General features: G+C 37.0%; 3 protein-coding genes across 7 annotated transcripts in view; all 3 read right to left on the bottom strand.

Moving 5' to 3' along the window:
- Positions 1–602: 602 nt before the first annotated feature.
- LOC111459163 (NDR1/HIN1-like protein 26) lies at positions 603–1,779 on the bottom strand. Its single transcript, XM_023101930.1, has one exon. It carries the CDS (start codon positions 1,399–1,401, stop codon positions 766–768), a length of 636 nt encoding a protein of 211 aa, XP_022957698.1. The 5' UTR covers positions 1,402–1,779; the 3' UTR covers positions 603–765.
- Positions 1,780–4,301: 2,522 nt separating this feature from the next.
- Positions 4,302–8,704, bottom strand: LOC111459159 (two-component response regulator-like APRR9). Its single transcript, XM_023101925.1, has 8 exons — positions 8,375–8,704; positions 7,779–7,940; positions 7,546–7,676; positions 7,311–7,448; positions 6,745–6,904; positions 6,307–6,643; positions 4,843–5,623; positions 4,302–4,768 (listed from the first exon to the last, which is right to left on the bottom strand). The coding sequence occupies exons 1-8, from the start codon at positions 8,589–8,591 to the stop codon at positions 4,643–4,645; spliced, it is 2,052 nt and encodes a 683-aa protein (XP_022957693.1). The 5' UTR covers positions 8,592–8,704; the 3' UTR covers positions 4,302–4,642.
- Positions 8,705–10,055: 1,351 nt separating this feature from the next.
- The window catches only part of LOC111459559 (serine/arginine-rich splicing factor SR34A-like), an 18,843-nt gene continuing 12,765 nt past the window's right edge, over positions 10,056–16,133 (bottom strand). Inside the window, exons 2-14 of one of the 5 annotated variants that reach the window (XM_023102527.1) lie at positions 14,503–14,559; positions 12,911–13,039; positions 12,572–12,637; positions 12,411–12,485; positions 12,205–12,319; positions 12,036–12,082; positions 11,892–11,949; positions 11,692–11,741; positions 11,556–11,612; positions 11,293–11,396; positions 11,144–11,215; positions 11,003–11,039; positions 10,056–10,324 (exon numbers count right to left, since the gene is read on the bottom strand). In XM_023102527.1, coding sequence (XP_022958295.1) covers positions 10,304–10,324; positions 11,003–11,039; positions 11,144–11,215; positions 11,293–11,396; positions 11,556–11,612; positions 11,692–11,741; positions 11,892–11,949; positions 12,036–12,082; positions 12,205–12,319; positions 12,411–12,485; positions 12,572–12,637; positions 12,911–12,997 — 789 coding nt within the window. In that variant the 5' untranslated portion in view covers positions 12,998–13,039; positions 14,503–14,559 and the 3' untranslated portion in view covers positions 10,056–10,303. Of the gene's footprint in view, positions 10,325–11,002; positions 11,040–11,143; positions 11,216–11,292; positions 11,397–11,555; positions 11,613–11,691; positions 11,742–11,891; positions 11,950–12,035; positions 12,083–12,204; positions 12,320–12,410; positions 12,486–12,571; positions 12,638–12,910; positions 14,695–16,133 lie in introns of those variants that run through there. The other 4 variants (XM_023102524.1, XM_023102523.1, XM_023102526.1 and 1 more) reach the window with 4 other exon arrangements.

The raw sequence follows: 16,133 nt of genomic DNA, 5'->3' as shown, positions 1-16,133 counted from the left end.
ACTAAATCTATTAGGAAGAATCTTAAATTAATAATTTATCTAAAATATTTTGTTAAATAAGTTTTCCAAAAAAAACTTCTATTTTTTAATATTATTTCAAAAAAAATTAATTATATTGTTTTATTATTATTTTTTTTAACTAAAAGTTTTGTAACAATTGTTATTTAAATCATATAAAATTTTATATAACTATCTTATAATAAATTAGATATTAAATATTATTTTAGTATTAAATTGTAAATGTATTTATTTTTTAGGTATAGGTAATGGAAAAATAAAATAATTTTCTATTATAGCTAATTTAAAATCAAATATTAGTCATTTTATTCACCATAAATTTCTCCAACCTTTTTGAAATTTGAAAAAAAGCTGTCTTACTTTCTCAAATCCATGGTACCCACCAACCCATTACCTTTTCTCAAACCTAGAAACCGAGTTGTTCGGTCGGTCGCTTGGTTATCCTAAATCGAGTTGATGAAAGAATCGAGCTCTTCGATCTTTAAAATTAGATCCAAGAAAATATTCCGTTTAAGATTACTCGTATCCAAGCTCGCTTAACTATATACTTTCCGTTTAAGATTACTCGAGACCAAGCACGCCTAACGAAATAGTAGAATTTAGTGTATTAGTGCTCGTATAATCGACTGACTACAAATGTATTTCAATTTCTAAGTAATATACAGAGCAAGCTATTGGTAACAAAGTCCATAACATAGCATAAAAGCAATGCAATTAGGGGAAGAACAAGGAGGGATTATGATGAACTCAAAGCGTTGTGGAGCAGCGAGTGGGTTGGGTCAAAGTGAGGGGAGCCGTCGGGAGCGTAGGCCCAAAAGGCATCACCGCGACACAATCCACATTAAATCGGTAGCGCCCAGAAACCCAGCTCCCCAGCTTCCATCGCAGCCGCCCCATGGCTTTGATTTTGAGCACGAACCGCCCAGCGCTTTGATCACGCCCTACTTCATACCCAAACGACGGCGCCACCGGCACGCTGCTGCCGGCCAAGAAAGCCGTCAACAAATTGCTTTCTTCTTGCCCCTGGTAAAAGCCTGGGAGGGAGGTGCCCATGGTTATCTGTTGCCCTTTGTAAGCGGCGTATACTTGGAGCTGGTCGTAGAAGATACCCATTTTTTGATTTGGGTTTTTGGATGAGAGGGTGAGCTGAATGGAGGAGTTGAGGAGGTGAAGGTCTATGAGGTTGAGCTGGTAGACATCCGCCTGACGCAGGTCGAACTCTGGCTTGGATGGGCGGAGGATGAGCCAGAGGAGGAGGATGAGCAGCGAAATTGTGGATAAGGTTGCTGATGCTGCGAGGAACAGCTTCTTGTAGTGCTTGTCGAGCTTCAATTGTTGCTTATTGGCGCAGTGTTTGGGGGATTTCACGTCTTCTCGAGACATTTAATTAGCAGGGAAGAACAGAGGGAAGGGATATTCAATGGGATTTGGGTGTCCTGAGAGGTGAAGAGGTAAGTAAATAAAGGAGGAGGGATGGTGTGGGGTAGCCACACAAACAAAAAGAGTAGCAATAATTAACGAAGAGACTTTTGGACATCTTGCTTTTGACTGCCTACTTCAGCTAGTGGGCGTTGGGGTGGCTGGCACGCATGCCCATACACACACACAGCCACACCCAAACTCACACATGTAAACCTTCGCCAACCTAACTTTTTACTTCAATAATTACGTATCAAATGTGTGGATAGAATGTCACGTGATCATGGTAAAGATCGTGTAGATATTGATAGCAGTGTGAGATCCCACATAGATTAGAGAGAGAAACGAGTGTCAGCAGGGACACTAGGGCTCGAAAGGAATGGATTGTGAGATCTCATATCAGTTGGAGAGGAGAACGAAACATTGTTTATAAGAGTGTGGAAACCTCACCACAGCAAACACGTTTAAAAACTTTGAAGGGAAGCTCGAAAAGGGAAAACTCAAAGAGGATAATATTTGTTAACGGTGGGTTTGAGTTGTAACAAGTAGAAGTTTAGGAAATGGGCAACGTATACCTCGACTCAGATAAGATCGAGTTCAATAGATTGTTTGTCTCATGTGCTTTGTTCGTAGCTCCTCAGCTCGGTTTTTCTTAGAGGCCTTATTGAGTTAGTGGGTCCAATATAGCTTTAAATTTCACCTATAAGAAGAACAAAACACAAGCCAATTAAAAGACCATCATCAAGATAGATCTTTCTTGGGAGAAGCTAATTACTTTAAAAAGCTTTGTAGTAGTTTTATGTTAGAAGCAAGGCAAAAAGTAATGTGAGTACAAAATCTTGGGGCCACTGTCCTCAATCATGTACAAAAGTAATTGAACAAAGATGATGTGAAACTATCGGTTAGCTTTAGAAAAGATAATTAATTTACTTGGTGAATTTATTGTTGAAAGAGGTTTAGATGCTTTCTACATAATGGTACAATGGAAAAAACGCCAATACATCCATCGTTTGTGGGCTCGTACTCGTTTTTATTGGAAATGCATGGTTGATGGGCAATAAAGCTACCAGACACATAGGGTAGCTTTTACTTATCGGTACAGAGTATGTGAATTTGAACCTCTGGCTCTAAACAAAGAGATACCCGTCAGGTGCCATGTAACTATGCTCGAGTCGACCCGAACTTGATTGCAAAGAGCAGATATTGACAAATTGGTGAATTATTAAAGCAAAAGGGTAACTTTTTTAGATCTTTATTATGCATGAAGAAATGGGAGTAGTCTCATTCTCATGAGTGGTTGCTTTTGAGGGAAGGAAACGGAGTTTAAGAATTTGAACATATTAGTTGGAGAGATTTCAGATCAAAACGAAGAGGTCGAGTTAGTGCATTGGTTGTGGTTGTGGCTATAGCGATCATTATCTCAACTTGGCTCTTAATAATGGTAGGATATAAATTTGGAAATTTAATACCTCTAAACCCATAAGTCACAAAAAATGATCTATTTTAACAATTTATCCGTCTACCTGTCTACCTTCAACGGTATAGAACTATCAACCTTAATAATTGTTTGGTTTTGAGGGACGATTTAAGAATTTGAACAAGGTCGAGTCATTGTGTTGTGCACTATGGTTGGGTGACCCTTATCTCAAACCACAAAAACGATCAATTTTGACAATTCCCCTCTTCCCCATTCAACAGTATAGACCTATCAACCATGATGAACGTTTTCTTTTATGTTAAGAAAACGAAGTTTCAAAATTCGAACATATAGACTGAACAAACTTCATATCGATACGACGAAGCCAAGTCAATGGCGGTCGGTGAACCTGATCACAATCCCGAAACGGTTCTAGGGCTTGATTGAAAAAAGTGGGTAAGTTTAGTGGAGAATATTTCAGGGTTGATGTAGAAATTTTGTGGACCATAGCCATGGCAAAGACTTCAAATTTTGGGGTTAACTTTATTGTAACTTTTGAGCTTTTTCTCTTCATGTGTTTCCACAAGTTATGATTGAGAGCTTTGAGGCCTTCAATCAAAACCAACCCCCAAGCAACTAAACCCCACCATTAGAATTAGTGGATTCAACTTTACTTTTTTATACACTAAGGAAAATAAAAATCTTTGAGTTTAGAACACAAAATGTGCATAACTTTGTGATGAGAAGGAAACAAAAGGGGCAGAAAATTGAAGGATTGGGCTAAAGAAAGGCATGTGGGAAAGGGGAGGATTGAAAGGAATGAGTCCAACAGCCATTTGGTGGCATCACATCATGCCCATAGCCGCAGGATGTTGAAAGCAAATTTTGACCTTATCAATGGCTACCAAATCAATGGGTTATTATATTTCTAAGCCAAGCCATAGGGTTTTAAGTCAATTTTTATTATAAATATAATTTCTTGTTTTTAGTTTCGATATTTTTCAATGAATAATGTTCGATGTTCTTGTATAGACGAAATTATTGTTCATAGAGAAAAAATGGATAAGTGGTTCGTTGGCTCAGCTGCCCTATTATGTTTATGTATCTTAACTGTTAAGTTAAAATTTCATTCTATTATATTGTAGGGTTACATTATCTTCGTTTTTGTATCTTTAAAATGCTTGTTTTAGTCCTTGACTTCGACTTTTCGTAAGCGGGCTCGGATTTTTTCTAGCTATTCAATGGTCCCCTGGGGAGTTCTTTTGAAAATTTTGAATCAGGATGAGATATGCTTTGATCTGTCATTAAATTTCTATCTTGTGTTGAGCATGCTTTCAAGCTTAGCAGCGAATGGTTTAGCATTTTAAGACCAAAACCAGTTACTTATGAAGCTTGTCTATGGATACTGTGTTTCTACAAGACAGAAATCATCAAGCACAGGCCTTGGTGGACTAGGGAATGCTTCAGTTCTGTTATTTGACTGCTAAGGTCTCAATATACTTGAATTACATCAGCAAACTCAGTTCAACTCCATGAAGAAGTATGTCCTAACAGACCAAAAAGAAGAAAAAAAAAACACTCCTATACACAAGTTGGAATGAACATATGATTCTACGTGTTAAATGTAAAGAATGTTCCTCATGAGATCTCTAAAACTAACACAGCTCTAATGCAAAAGATGCTTCCTGTACTTACCATAGCCATGACTTGTTTTTTTATCAGTTTCTATTAGTATTAAGGCAGTAATCAGGCAGAATTAAGGTTTATTCAAGAAGTTTAGACCGAGTCCTAACCGTTGGATGTATTGGCGTTGCTTTCTGCAGGCAATGGATCATCAGTGTATACTCTACGGACAAACTGACCCTTCACTCTAGGACGCTGTTCTGCCAGCTTTTTCCTGCTCTCATAACGCACCTGAACATGAAATTCCTCCCATAAGAAAACAGCACGGTGAAAAACTGAATAAAGAAGCGAGATAAATTGCCTACCTTTTTATCATAACATCGATCTTTTCGCTTCAGTCGGAACTTTGTTAGAGCTGCTTCTCTTTGACTGCTCCGGTGAGGATCTCCTCCTTGATAAGACAAAGCTTCTTCATTTTTGGTCTCAGATGTAACCCTTGCAGCAATGCCAACCCGGTCGACATTGTTGTTGCTTCCGCATGTGCTAGGATATCCCACGCTTCGAACATGACTTGTATTACCACCACATAGACTACTGTTTGCACTGTGATCAGTGGTAGGTGATATATGGCCTTGATTTTCTGCATACTCCAACTTCTTCCCTGAGTTCTCTAACTTTCGGCTTCCTGAATCACTTGTGTTGGGATGCTGGTTCAGAAACTGCTCCAAATTATGATTCTCAAGGTTTAGGGGATAAACTGTCTGTTTTGCCAAGATGGGTTCGGGATGAGTGACTAAAGTTGAGCATGGAGACGATGACGCACCCCCTTGTGTGCACAAGTTGGGAGAAAGCAAAGAGCCATGGCCAGAGCATTGACTATTAGACATCAAATCTTTCACTGTAACTTGATGAGGGATTTCTGTCTCTGAAGTACTTGATTTTGCAACTTCAGAGAGAGCAGATAGACTTGTCATCAGGGGCATAGAAGTATTACTGTTTTGCAGACTTAGCGTAGTATTAATGGTATCAGAGGTAGGAGTAGCAGCAATACTTCCAATATGCTCGGGATTGCTTCCAAATTCTTTTTGTTCATCACAGATACTGCTTGATTTTGCTTGAAGTGTTTGCAATGGCCTGGAAGTGTATCTGCAGGATCACCACACAAGACTCAGCAAATAGGAAGAAAATAAACATCGTAGTGCTGATAAAGAGACACCAAAAGCTGATCGCACAATACCCTCTTCTCCCATAACTAAACTAATTAAGCCATTCAACTCTTCGCCATCGAAACAAAGGAGCTGAGATTCAAGGTATTATAGTACATTCCCTAATTCTTGCATAAGGATAGACCCCATACACCTGGAATGTTACAGACTTGCATCAAGTCCTCAAAAGCTCGATCGCCCAGCCCTCACCCACTACCTAGCAATTTGACGTGCAAAACTTAATATACGCCCCTGTATTTCTGGAACAAATTATACAAACACATGAGAGAAGGGTAACAAAAGAAAGCTTCTCAAACCAAAGTGAGAACTCAATCAGTTGCTATCAATTCCAAGGGATAATTATGCGAGCAGTAACCTTTTCCAAAGAGTAAAACGAGGGATAGGATAAGATGAATAGGCTTTAGCCTTTTATCCACTTGAAGGGATGAATTTCTAATTTCAAAGGATTTGTATTTCTCGGTAAGTATTTACTAGGAAAACATTCACTTCCAAGTGATAATGGCTAGAGTTCAGATTGATGCATTAGTCTCCTAATGACAATACATAGCCACAAGCAGAGACACAAATGAAAGGCTAAGGATCAGAACCAAAGAGAAATGGCACCTTGTAAAAGCTGAAGCACTGGAATGTTTGAGGGTAGCTCGTCCTTCTGCAGCACGGTCCTCAAAATCATTAGGTTGACATCTTCTTAGGGAAAGATCCAAATGAAGAGCAGAGCCGAAATTGTTTGTGGCAGCAACAGTGGAAGGAGATCTTCTTTGGTAGTCATCGGGATAATTGATACAGGCATGATTCAACGCAGTTGCATCTCTAGATGGGTTGGCAAGCAAATCCTCTGCTTCACTAGCAATATAAGGACTTCTCCCATCATTGGTCGGCTCAAGACCCATGCTTAGTGTAATTGGTAAATCATCATTGGCATAGCAACTCATTGCCAATCCTAATACAATAGGAACACTTATAAAAGTTAGATTCTGCAAAAAGGAAAAAGGACCATATCCAAATGTCACTATAGTAACAGAAAAAACAAATATGGTGTACCTCCAGATTCATTTTCATGTATAGCCAATCTCTGACTCAAATTGATGTGACCCCCATCTTTCTGTAGCTTGAAGTCATTTGAAGAGGCTTTTTCCTGCCTCGGCTGTGAACTTTCCTGCATCTTACTACCAGCCTCAAAATCTACCTTTGTAGAAGAGCTCTGCAAAGAACACTAAAACATTAGTATTTGGCTAGAATTATAATTGAAATATTCCTTATAATCATGGTTAGATTCATAAGAACAAATAAGTACATCAATTATTAAGTTAAAATCTTTGAAGTATCCATGTACTTTCACACAGATTTCACCATCAATAAGAATTCAGGGTTACCCATTTCGAAAGGAAGACAAAGAACATTGCAGTACATTCAAGGACCAACATCTCACTTTAAATAGTTTTTAAAACAGTGCGAATCAGAATAGTTCTGGTATTGCATGTGATAACATTAATATCAGAATAGTTCTGGTATTGCATACATAAGATTGCGGCAACAAAATTCAGTACCCATATTGCATTTTGCCGAAAGTCCTACATTTGATCCATCATTAGTAAATCCATTCTAACCTGAGTATCACTCCCTTTCTCAGTGTTGTTGTCATTCCTCTCAACTCCAGCAACATAATCAGTGGAGTGATTGCTTGCAGTCTCATTTTCTGAAGTGACTTCAACCTTTTCTTGAATGTCAGTTCTTGCATTGGATGACTGAAACAAACGTTGGTCGATGCAGTTTAGATTTCTGTAATTCATAGTTGACACCAAAATATGAAATAAAATAGTCAGAGAATCAGGAATAGCATACTGCTTGTCTTCTCCAAACATGTTGCCACAGATGACTCAGTTCATTTCTCCTTAAGGGCTTAACAAGATAGTCTGCTGCACCTTTCATCATGCATTTATAAACGGTGCTGATAGAATCTTCAGATGACATCACTGCATGAAGTCAAATGGCTACTAATTAGAACTAGTTTTTGCATAACAAAAAGCAAATTTCAGATATGCACATCCTATCCATCGGTCTTTTCAGGAACATACTTATAACAGGAATATTTTTGCAAGTCTCGTGCCCCATGATCAGAGTTAGCAGAGAAAATCCAGACATTGATGGTAATTCAACTTCCGCCAATATAAGATCTACATTACGGGGCCTTGCTTTGAGAATCTCCCACGCTTTCATGCCATCAGGAACAGCAGCAACTGTTTCAACCAGAAAACCCAAACTATTCTTCAGTTAAGAAGAAATTGGCATAAATCGGTAAATTTTTGCCCATCAATTTTGAAGCTGGTGCGTTGTATTACATGTTAACGCCATTTTGTGTCAAGTAACAGAAACAAGACATTATTTCAGCAAGAACAAAGATTACAGATTCTAAATAAACAAGGAGGTTGAAAAAGTTAGAGTCAGAGGACAGCAAGCAGAGAGACAAAACAAAAGCAGAAGAAAGACGGATTTGTAGTACAGTAACAGAGTCATTCTAACAATACCACAAAATTTGGCTGTGCAGAGTAAATCAAGAGGAATAGGTGAGTGTGTAGGTAAAAGAAACGAACGAAATGGAAGAAAAAAAGGCAGAATCGAAAAATTAAGAGAGGAAATCGAGAGATTATGGAGAAGAAGAAAGAAATTAAACCTCGGTAGCAGGACTTGCGGAGAAGAGCAGTGATAATCTGCCTGGTGGAATCGTCAGCTTCAACAAGCAAGACCCTGAGCATGACCTTGGGCAAAAAGCAATCCCACTTGATCCCAATCCCAAGTCCATTTGAACTGTTTTCTCTATTGTTCTCGATTTCGGCCGTCGCATAACCAAAATCCACACCCTCAGAAGTCGCCACCACGGCCTCAGCCATTTCACAGTCGTCGGAGGCGGAGGCGTGATCAGAAACGAAGGAGCAGGAGCAGAAAAAGAGGGAGAAATTAACCGAGGAGGAAGAAGAAGAAGAAAAGGGGCGCTGGAAATCTCATCCGTTTGGTTCCTCTCGTACAAAGAAACGCAGGGAAAAAAATATCTGAACAAATATCAGCGGCAAATTGAGTGGGGATCCAACGGTGGAGAAGAGGATTTGGGATTTAACCGCCAGAAATCGGACGGCTGAGATAGAATTGAATGGGGCCCACTGATCACTCGGACAGAGACAAAAGTCCAATTGGTTATGTTTTTGTGGCGGAGATTTGTTAGGCGGATTTTTTTTTTCTTTTTGAGTGGGGACCACGAAAGAGGATGGCCCACGTGGAAGATATTTATGTTGCAGGATGACGTGTCGGGAAGTGATTGGAGGAGAAGAAATCGACGCTTGCAGTGATCGAAACGTGGCATGTGGAGAATCAAATATGGGGTTGGCCTTGAATTTCGGTTTCAAATAAATTAGGTTTTGGGATTCGAATCACTTGCCATCCATTCCTGACTCCAAATTTCCACCTCTATTTAAAATTAAATTAAATTAAGGAACTTTAAATTTTTTTTTTTTTTATTCAAAAGTATATATTTTTTTTCTTTTTAAAAAATTTAATCAATATCCTTAAAGTTTTTAAAAAAAACTCCAAAATACACCTTCAAATTTTTAAAAATGTTAATGCTCCTTTTAAATTTTTATAAACATTTTTAAATATAATATTATTAGTACAAATATTTATAACGTTTTAAAAGAGTTTTAAGGGTATTGATGAAATTAAGTTCAAGAATATTTATTTTAGACATTATTAAAGGTTAAATGGTAATTTTTAAATAAAATAACTGCATTTTAACTAATTTAGAGATTTCTAATCATTATTTAAATTGCTTTAAAGGTTATATAGCAGAAACAGTCCATACACGTGTCGATATACGATAGGTCCATGCAAAAAATTTGGCACTTGAACAAAAAAAAATGATTTTATTTAAAAGATCAAATCGATAAATTTAAAAAAGAATTTTATCTCACAATTAATGGATGAATTGTGAATCCAAAATAAAAAATGAGAATGAATTAACGAGGACTTGGAAATTAATTGTAACAATAAATTTAAATAAATCTCTAAATAGAGAACATTTATGTATGAATTAAAACCCTAATCATTCAATATGATATCAATTTTGTAAATTTCTGAAACGACCCAGATCCACTGCTAGCAGATATTGTTCTTTTTGGCCTTTTCCCTTCGAATTTTCCCTCCATGTTTTAAAAGGCGTCTGCTAGAGAAAGATTTTCACGCCCTTATAAATGGTGGTTTGTTCTCCTCCCCAACCAACGTGGTACATCACAATTTCACTCCTCATTTAAAATTCCATTATGCATAAAGAAATTATAAAAGAAAGAAAAAAAATCCAAAGGCAGTGAGCAAGAAACTTAAGACATGCAAATACCAAAAGATGTCTCTCCAAACATAATGATGGTAGGTCAGGTCAAATACATGAGAAGGATTTGAAAGATATCCATACAACTCAACCCATATTCTTCAGATAACTCAACTCCTCATAACCAGTCAAGCATAATATAATAGGTCCTAAACTAACATGAAATCCAACAGAATGTTGCATTCTCGATATTATAACAACCGTTCCTATCATTATAGCTTCGTATTATCATCCGCTACCTTCTCGTGCCTGAAAAAGAGATTTCAGCTTCTGTTAGTGCAGTTGTATGGCCCTAATATAATCAAATCATTGTTTTAGTTTAGTACAAAGACAGATTCTACTAATCAGTTGAACTATACTTAAGTTGACTCGACTCATGGTACCAATTTAATTCTTACTTTCATTATGGTTCCCATTCTTAAATTAAAAAAAAGCTTTACAAGGATTCTTTAAGTTGAGTTTAAGGCATTGTTTTGAAATCAGGAAAGAGACTAGGGCTAATCTCATTCCGCAGCATAATGAACCACAAATACTTACAGTAACTTAGGTGTCCAAAAAACTTAAGTGTACCATGACATTATCACATTTAGTTATCTAGAACCATCACGAGAAGCTCGAACTAGAGTGAGATACCCATGGTTCATAATATCAAGGCTAATATTGAGATTCAGTCGGAACAAACGTCATCATGGGTTCTACCGTTCCCATTGGCAACTACCCCTGCCACCAATAATAACAAAACTAACAATGACCTACACCATAAAACAAACATGCTCATTCTACGCCTTCATCCAAAGGTTGTTCTTTCTTAATACCACTACCCATTGACACATATCATTCAATCAGATAGCTCTATATACCATGAGCATAAATGGATTAATATGAAGTCTACAGTTTTTGAAGCATTAAAACTGGACGGTTGCATACCTCACGTGGTGATCCAGATCTTGATTTTGAACGTCGTCTGCATAGTTAGCAGAAAATGTATGTCAAACATTATTTCTTAATTTCTTGAGAAAATCCAAACTTGGGAAAACACACACACACACACACACAGGCCACAGGTACCTTGAAGATTTAACAGGGGATAGAGATCTTGATCTTGAAACTGATCTAGAAACAGATTGTTCGGCTGATTTGCTGCATGGTACAAGAAAACATTATAAAGAATAATGAGGCCATGAGAGTGATAAGAGTTAAACAGAAAAGGCTGGTACCTCCTATTTCGCCTCACACTTCGGCTTCGGCTCCGGCTCCTACTACGGCTTCTGCTTCTGTTTCTGCTCCGACCCCTAGTGGGACTGCCTTCGTACTTTTTCACCTGCAACCAAATGTAATCCACAAACACGAGTGACATAAGAAACCAAATCCAGTTTCTTAAAATGCTCACTGAAAGAGGCTAGGCTGTAAATGAAAACAGCACAACAGTAGGCTAATTGAAAATAATTAACTCTGGCAAGAGAAAAAAAGGTTAAGGTACCCGAATGTATGCTCTTGCCCAAGGATTTTTGAATTCTGTATCGTCAAGTTTTCGAATCTAAATAACAAAAACACATTAGTAGTCAAATTGAAATAATACGGGACTTCTGATGAAACACGCTTACAGAAAAACTTACAGCATACTTCATGTCGTCATAGTTTGTATAATCAACAGTCCCAAATGTCCCTGGACACATTTACTTCAAATAGTAAATATTTATCTAATTATCAAATCAATGCGAAGAAATTTCAGGTTCTGAAGTTTGTTGAAACTTGTAAAGAGAGAAAAAAAAAACAATAGCAGTTATTATTACAATATCAAAGATAAGGATTACACCTTCGCTGTCATGGGAAACTTCAGCAAAACACACATCACCAGCCTTGCGCATATGATCCTGAAAGCATTACACCAGTAAAGTCACCAACATGGTCCAATAAAAGAAACACTTCATCTTTCATTAAACAATAAAGACTCTAGCACCTTCAAATCCTGCCAAGAAGCAGAAGATGGGAGTCCCCGTACAATAACTGTGAGGGAAATTAAACATTCATTAGACCATTGAAATTAATATGAATCTAATGGATATTACACGAGGGAAATTGTCGGTATCCCGCTTCCTTATAAGGATGCATCATATATACCCCCACACCTCGATATTCTGATCGTTTTGAAACACCAAAACGTCCTCCACCACCACCACTGCCACCATAATTGCTACGATGATCACTTGATGAAGGGCCTCTACCACCATGTGCAAGCTCAACCTATTAAAGAACTGAAAATATTAATAAATAAAAAATAATAATAATAAAAGTAGGACCAGGAAATAAAGCAAAAGGAAGACTTAGTTGATACCCTTAGACGGCAACCATCAAAATTATATCCATCACGACCTCGAATGGCATCTTCTGCATCCCTAACATTCTCGAACTAACAACAGAAAGCACATAATATCATGAAAATAGTTTGACAAATGCAGCTAAAAGTAGATACAAACTAAAGATCAAAAGCAATACCTCCACAAAACAATAACATGGAGGGCGCGGCGGAATCTTCAATTCAATATCCAAAATTCGACCATACTGCCAAAGGAACTATCAATCATGTAGCCTCCATATCACAAAAATTAAACCTTAGATATGCATGAGCCACAAAATACATCTAATTGATTTTCTTTCTGAACCAAAAATCAAAATAGGATTGAGTGACCGTAAATCACCATTGTAATGTACATCCCACTAAGAAAAATAAAATAATTAAGAATAGCATTCAAAATTAAAAATATGAAAAGAGAAAATAACAATTTTCTCATAGACACCGTGATAAAAAAAAATGCTACGATTAAAAATATATACCTTGTAGAACAAATCTTCAATTTCATTCTCTCTTATGTCTGAGGGCAAGTTTCCAACATATATCGTGCGGGAAAAACGACTACTCATCTTCAAGGCAACAAATTAGTCCGAGCGTTTGAAATATTATTCCTGCACATGTTATGTCATAACATCATACATCTATTAAATGAATCATCAAAAGGATAGAACAACCATCTTCTATAACAATTGCCATCTGTATCAACAACTTTACTCTTAAAATAAGGTAGAACCAAAAACAACAAAGCAAACCAAGAGAGCAATCCTCCATGTGAGCCGTGCTCCACAATTCCATTGCTCATTTGCTCCAAGATGCTCCAAAGGTATTATAATATTGAAATAAATTTTGTATCTCCTCATCCTCTCCAGAATTTTAGCAGTGCATAGCTTTTCTGAGAGTGATCAAGCATCTCCATTTTAAAAAAAATACCCATAACTCCACAAGGATTCTCCCATTCCCTTTCTATATCCCTATGTATGATTGCAATGCTCATATTTGTCCAAGCGCTTGTCATCTATCATAAAGAAAGCATGTGTGTCATGAGATGAGGCAAGAGTGACATACATGATTAATTTTACCTTACTCATCTCTCTTAACATCATTGAGAAAACAACCCTGAAAAAATATGCAGGATGTCCTCTGTGGATTAACTTGAAATCCTCAATTATGTTGCATCCGATTGCAAAGAGGAATGGTGCAAAAGTTTACTGCCTTTCTTATCAACATATTTAAGAACGTGGTCATATAAAACATTAGTGTTAATACTCTTGGTGCAACATCATTATCTAAGGTCGTCAGTGGGAAAACTCCACATAAAAAACAAAATAGAAATACCATAATGTTATATCAATTAACAAAATGGAAACAGAATTTAACAAGCCGGGTCCCTTTTACTTCACGTAAATAAATCCCAACTACAGGACATAAATTGAAGAAAATTGTAACACCAATTCAGTACAGGGAATGCACAGAAGTGATATTAAGAACAGAAAAATTCAGACTTCCGTGCCAATTTATTAATATTGGGTGGACGTTGGTTAATACTGTTATTGATAAGTGTATTCAATCTTGAATCAACATATCTACAGAAATAAGAGGAACGAGTTTAAAACGTAATAATGGTGCTAACACAGTAGACTATTTTCTCAGTTCCAAAGGTCTAAGTAAAGGCATCTAGATTAAAGCTCACCAACCACTACAGTGTTGTATTAATAACAACGACAACAGCCCAATGGAAGTAAACTAGGAGGAACGCAGAAATCAAATTTCAACCAACGAATCAGCTGCTTCAGTGTGTGAAATAATTCAGCACGAGCTGTCGTCCATTTAACACGCCGAGAGAACGCAAACATAAAAGTAATCAAACACAATATCAAATTCAACAAAACTTATCCACTAATGCCACACCCTAGTCCAGATGAAGAACACAAAAAGAGAAAAAAGCAAATCCAAGATTGCGAACGTTCTACCCACCAAGATTGGACAAGTCTGACTATTCCTCCACAGCACGCATATGAGCGCCGTTTGATTATACGGTAATTAAAAGCAGTAACGACTAACGAAAACAACATACCAAAGACTGGGAAACTGACGACTGCACCAAAACCTGGAACCGCGACTCAAAGAAGAACTGGCGCTTGGCTTTCGTGCTGGAGATCCTCCTGCAGCGACCGGAATTGATGACGAAGGGTTTAGGGTTAGGTCGTGGCGGAGGATAACATGCCACAGCCACAGGCGCGAGACTGAAGGAGGTAATTTCCAAATACGCGATTATCTTATAAATAGTTATCAGTTGAAATATATAATGTTATTACATCATTAAACTAAAATAATATATAAGTAATATACTAAAACTTTCAATAATTTTATTAATATCCTTAAATATTTTTAAAAAAATATTTATGAGATTTTTCAAAAACATAATTTATCTTTTTTTTTTTAATTATGTATTTAAAAAGTAGATAAATAATTTTTGTATATACTTTTAAAAAATTAATTTTTTTTTTTTTTTTTTTTTTGTAATAAAATTTGTATGTATTAAAAAGTTGTTTCATTTATGAACCCTAAAAAATTAGTATGGATGAAATTTTTAAAATTTTAAAGACCTTTAAAGAGTTATACCCTCGTAAAAAAACCGAAGAAATTGCATAGGGAGAGGTCTTTCTCATGGCTCGATTCTCTTATGTACCTAAATGGAGAAGGTAAAACCACTTTTGAAGGAGGATCGAAAACCAGTTAATGCACCATAACATCATCTTGTGCTGGGTTGATAGTTGTGGCCGTTAGATTCATGATGACACAGTCATCAAACATCATCTCAAAGAGCTTACTTGGACTCTTGTTATTCAAATGCAAATTGTTAGCTTGAAACCTGAATGGACTATAATGGGTCCAAGATGCTCCATTGATGTGAGCTTCTCGGGATTCTTGAACACAAAATTACTCAAATTTATTAATACTAGTCGGTAATTTCGATTCTGATTTAAGTTGCTTAAGAACTAATGAACAATGAACATCCAACTTTCTTTGATATGATATGAACAATGAACGGGTTATTTGTAAACATTAGTCCTAAAACATAAGAAAAACTTTCTAATTTCATATGTTATGAGGTTAAAACAAATTGGATTAAGTTGCAACAATTATATAGTTCATTTTACAAAATTCAAGGGCTTAATGATTAAAACTTTGGTGACAAAAATGAAAAAATATGTATATTTAGAAACTGAATTTCTGCTTCCCAGAAAACTGATATAATGATTTCTCATCAAACTCATACCCAAGTCTTACACGAGCAGGGTTAACATCACAGCAACATAGCTACCAGCATGGAACAAGCCTAAATCTGATACCAACAAACAAAGATCATACAGGAAATAAACAAATCTTGCAACCAAAACTTAACATCTTTTTTGATGAGCAGACAAAGCAGACCAGTTTATTATTATTGTCCATAAGTTCTTTATGTTTCCTTCAGACTATCCTGGCTTGGCCCCTCCAGTGTGTGTCTATTCCGCTCTTTGAACATGTTGGGAACCGTCATTCTGGTTCAGTTTTTCCAGTGCTGAAATTCTACTCTCCAGAGAATCATGCAGCCCTCCCATCTGAATAACCATTAGGAAACACAATAAGTTATCATGAATCACGACCTAGCCCCCCCCCCCCCCCCCCCCCCCCCCCCCCCCCCCCCCCCCCCCCCCCCCC

This window comes from Cucurbita moschata, unplaced genomic scaffold (genome assembly GCF_002738365.1).
Source record: "Cucurbita moschata cultivar Rifu unplaced genomic scaffold, Cmos_1.0 Cmo_Scf00022, whole genome shotgun sequence".
NCBI lineage: Eukaryota > Viridiplantae > Streptophyta > Magnoliopsida > Cucurbitales > Cucurbitaceae > Cucurbita > Cucurbita moschata.
This window is presented reverse-complemented; position numbering and strand designations above follow the sequence as displayed.

What these genes read in the sequence shown, in the direction of transcription:
- LOC111459163 (XM_023101930.1), bottom strand. Translation starts at nt 1,401, where the DNA reads ATGTCTCGAGAAGACGTGAAATCCCCCAAACACTGCGCCAATAAGCAA.
- LOC111459159 (XM_023101925.1), bottom strand. Translation starts at nt 8,591, where the DNA reads ATGGCTGAGGCCGTGGTGGCGACTTCTGAGGGTGTGGATTTTGGTTAT. An exon ending in AGTGCTTCAGCTTTTACAAG is followed by an intron (nt 5,624 to 6,306) that starts GTGCCATTTCTC and finishes GTGATCCTGCAG; the next exon opens with ATACACTTCCAGGCCATTGC. An exon ending in ATCGATGTTATGATAAAAAG is followed by an intron (nt 4,769 to 4,842) that starts GTAGGCAATTTA and finishes TTTCATGTTCAG; the next exon opens with GTGCGTTATGAGAGCAGGAA.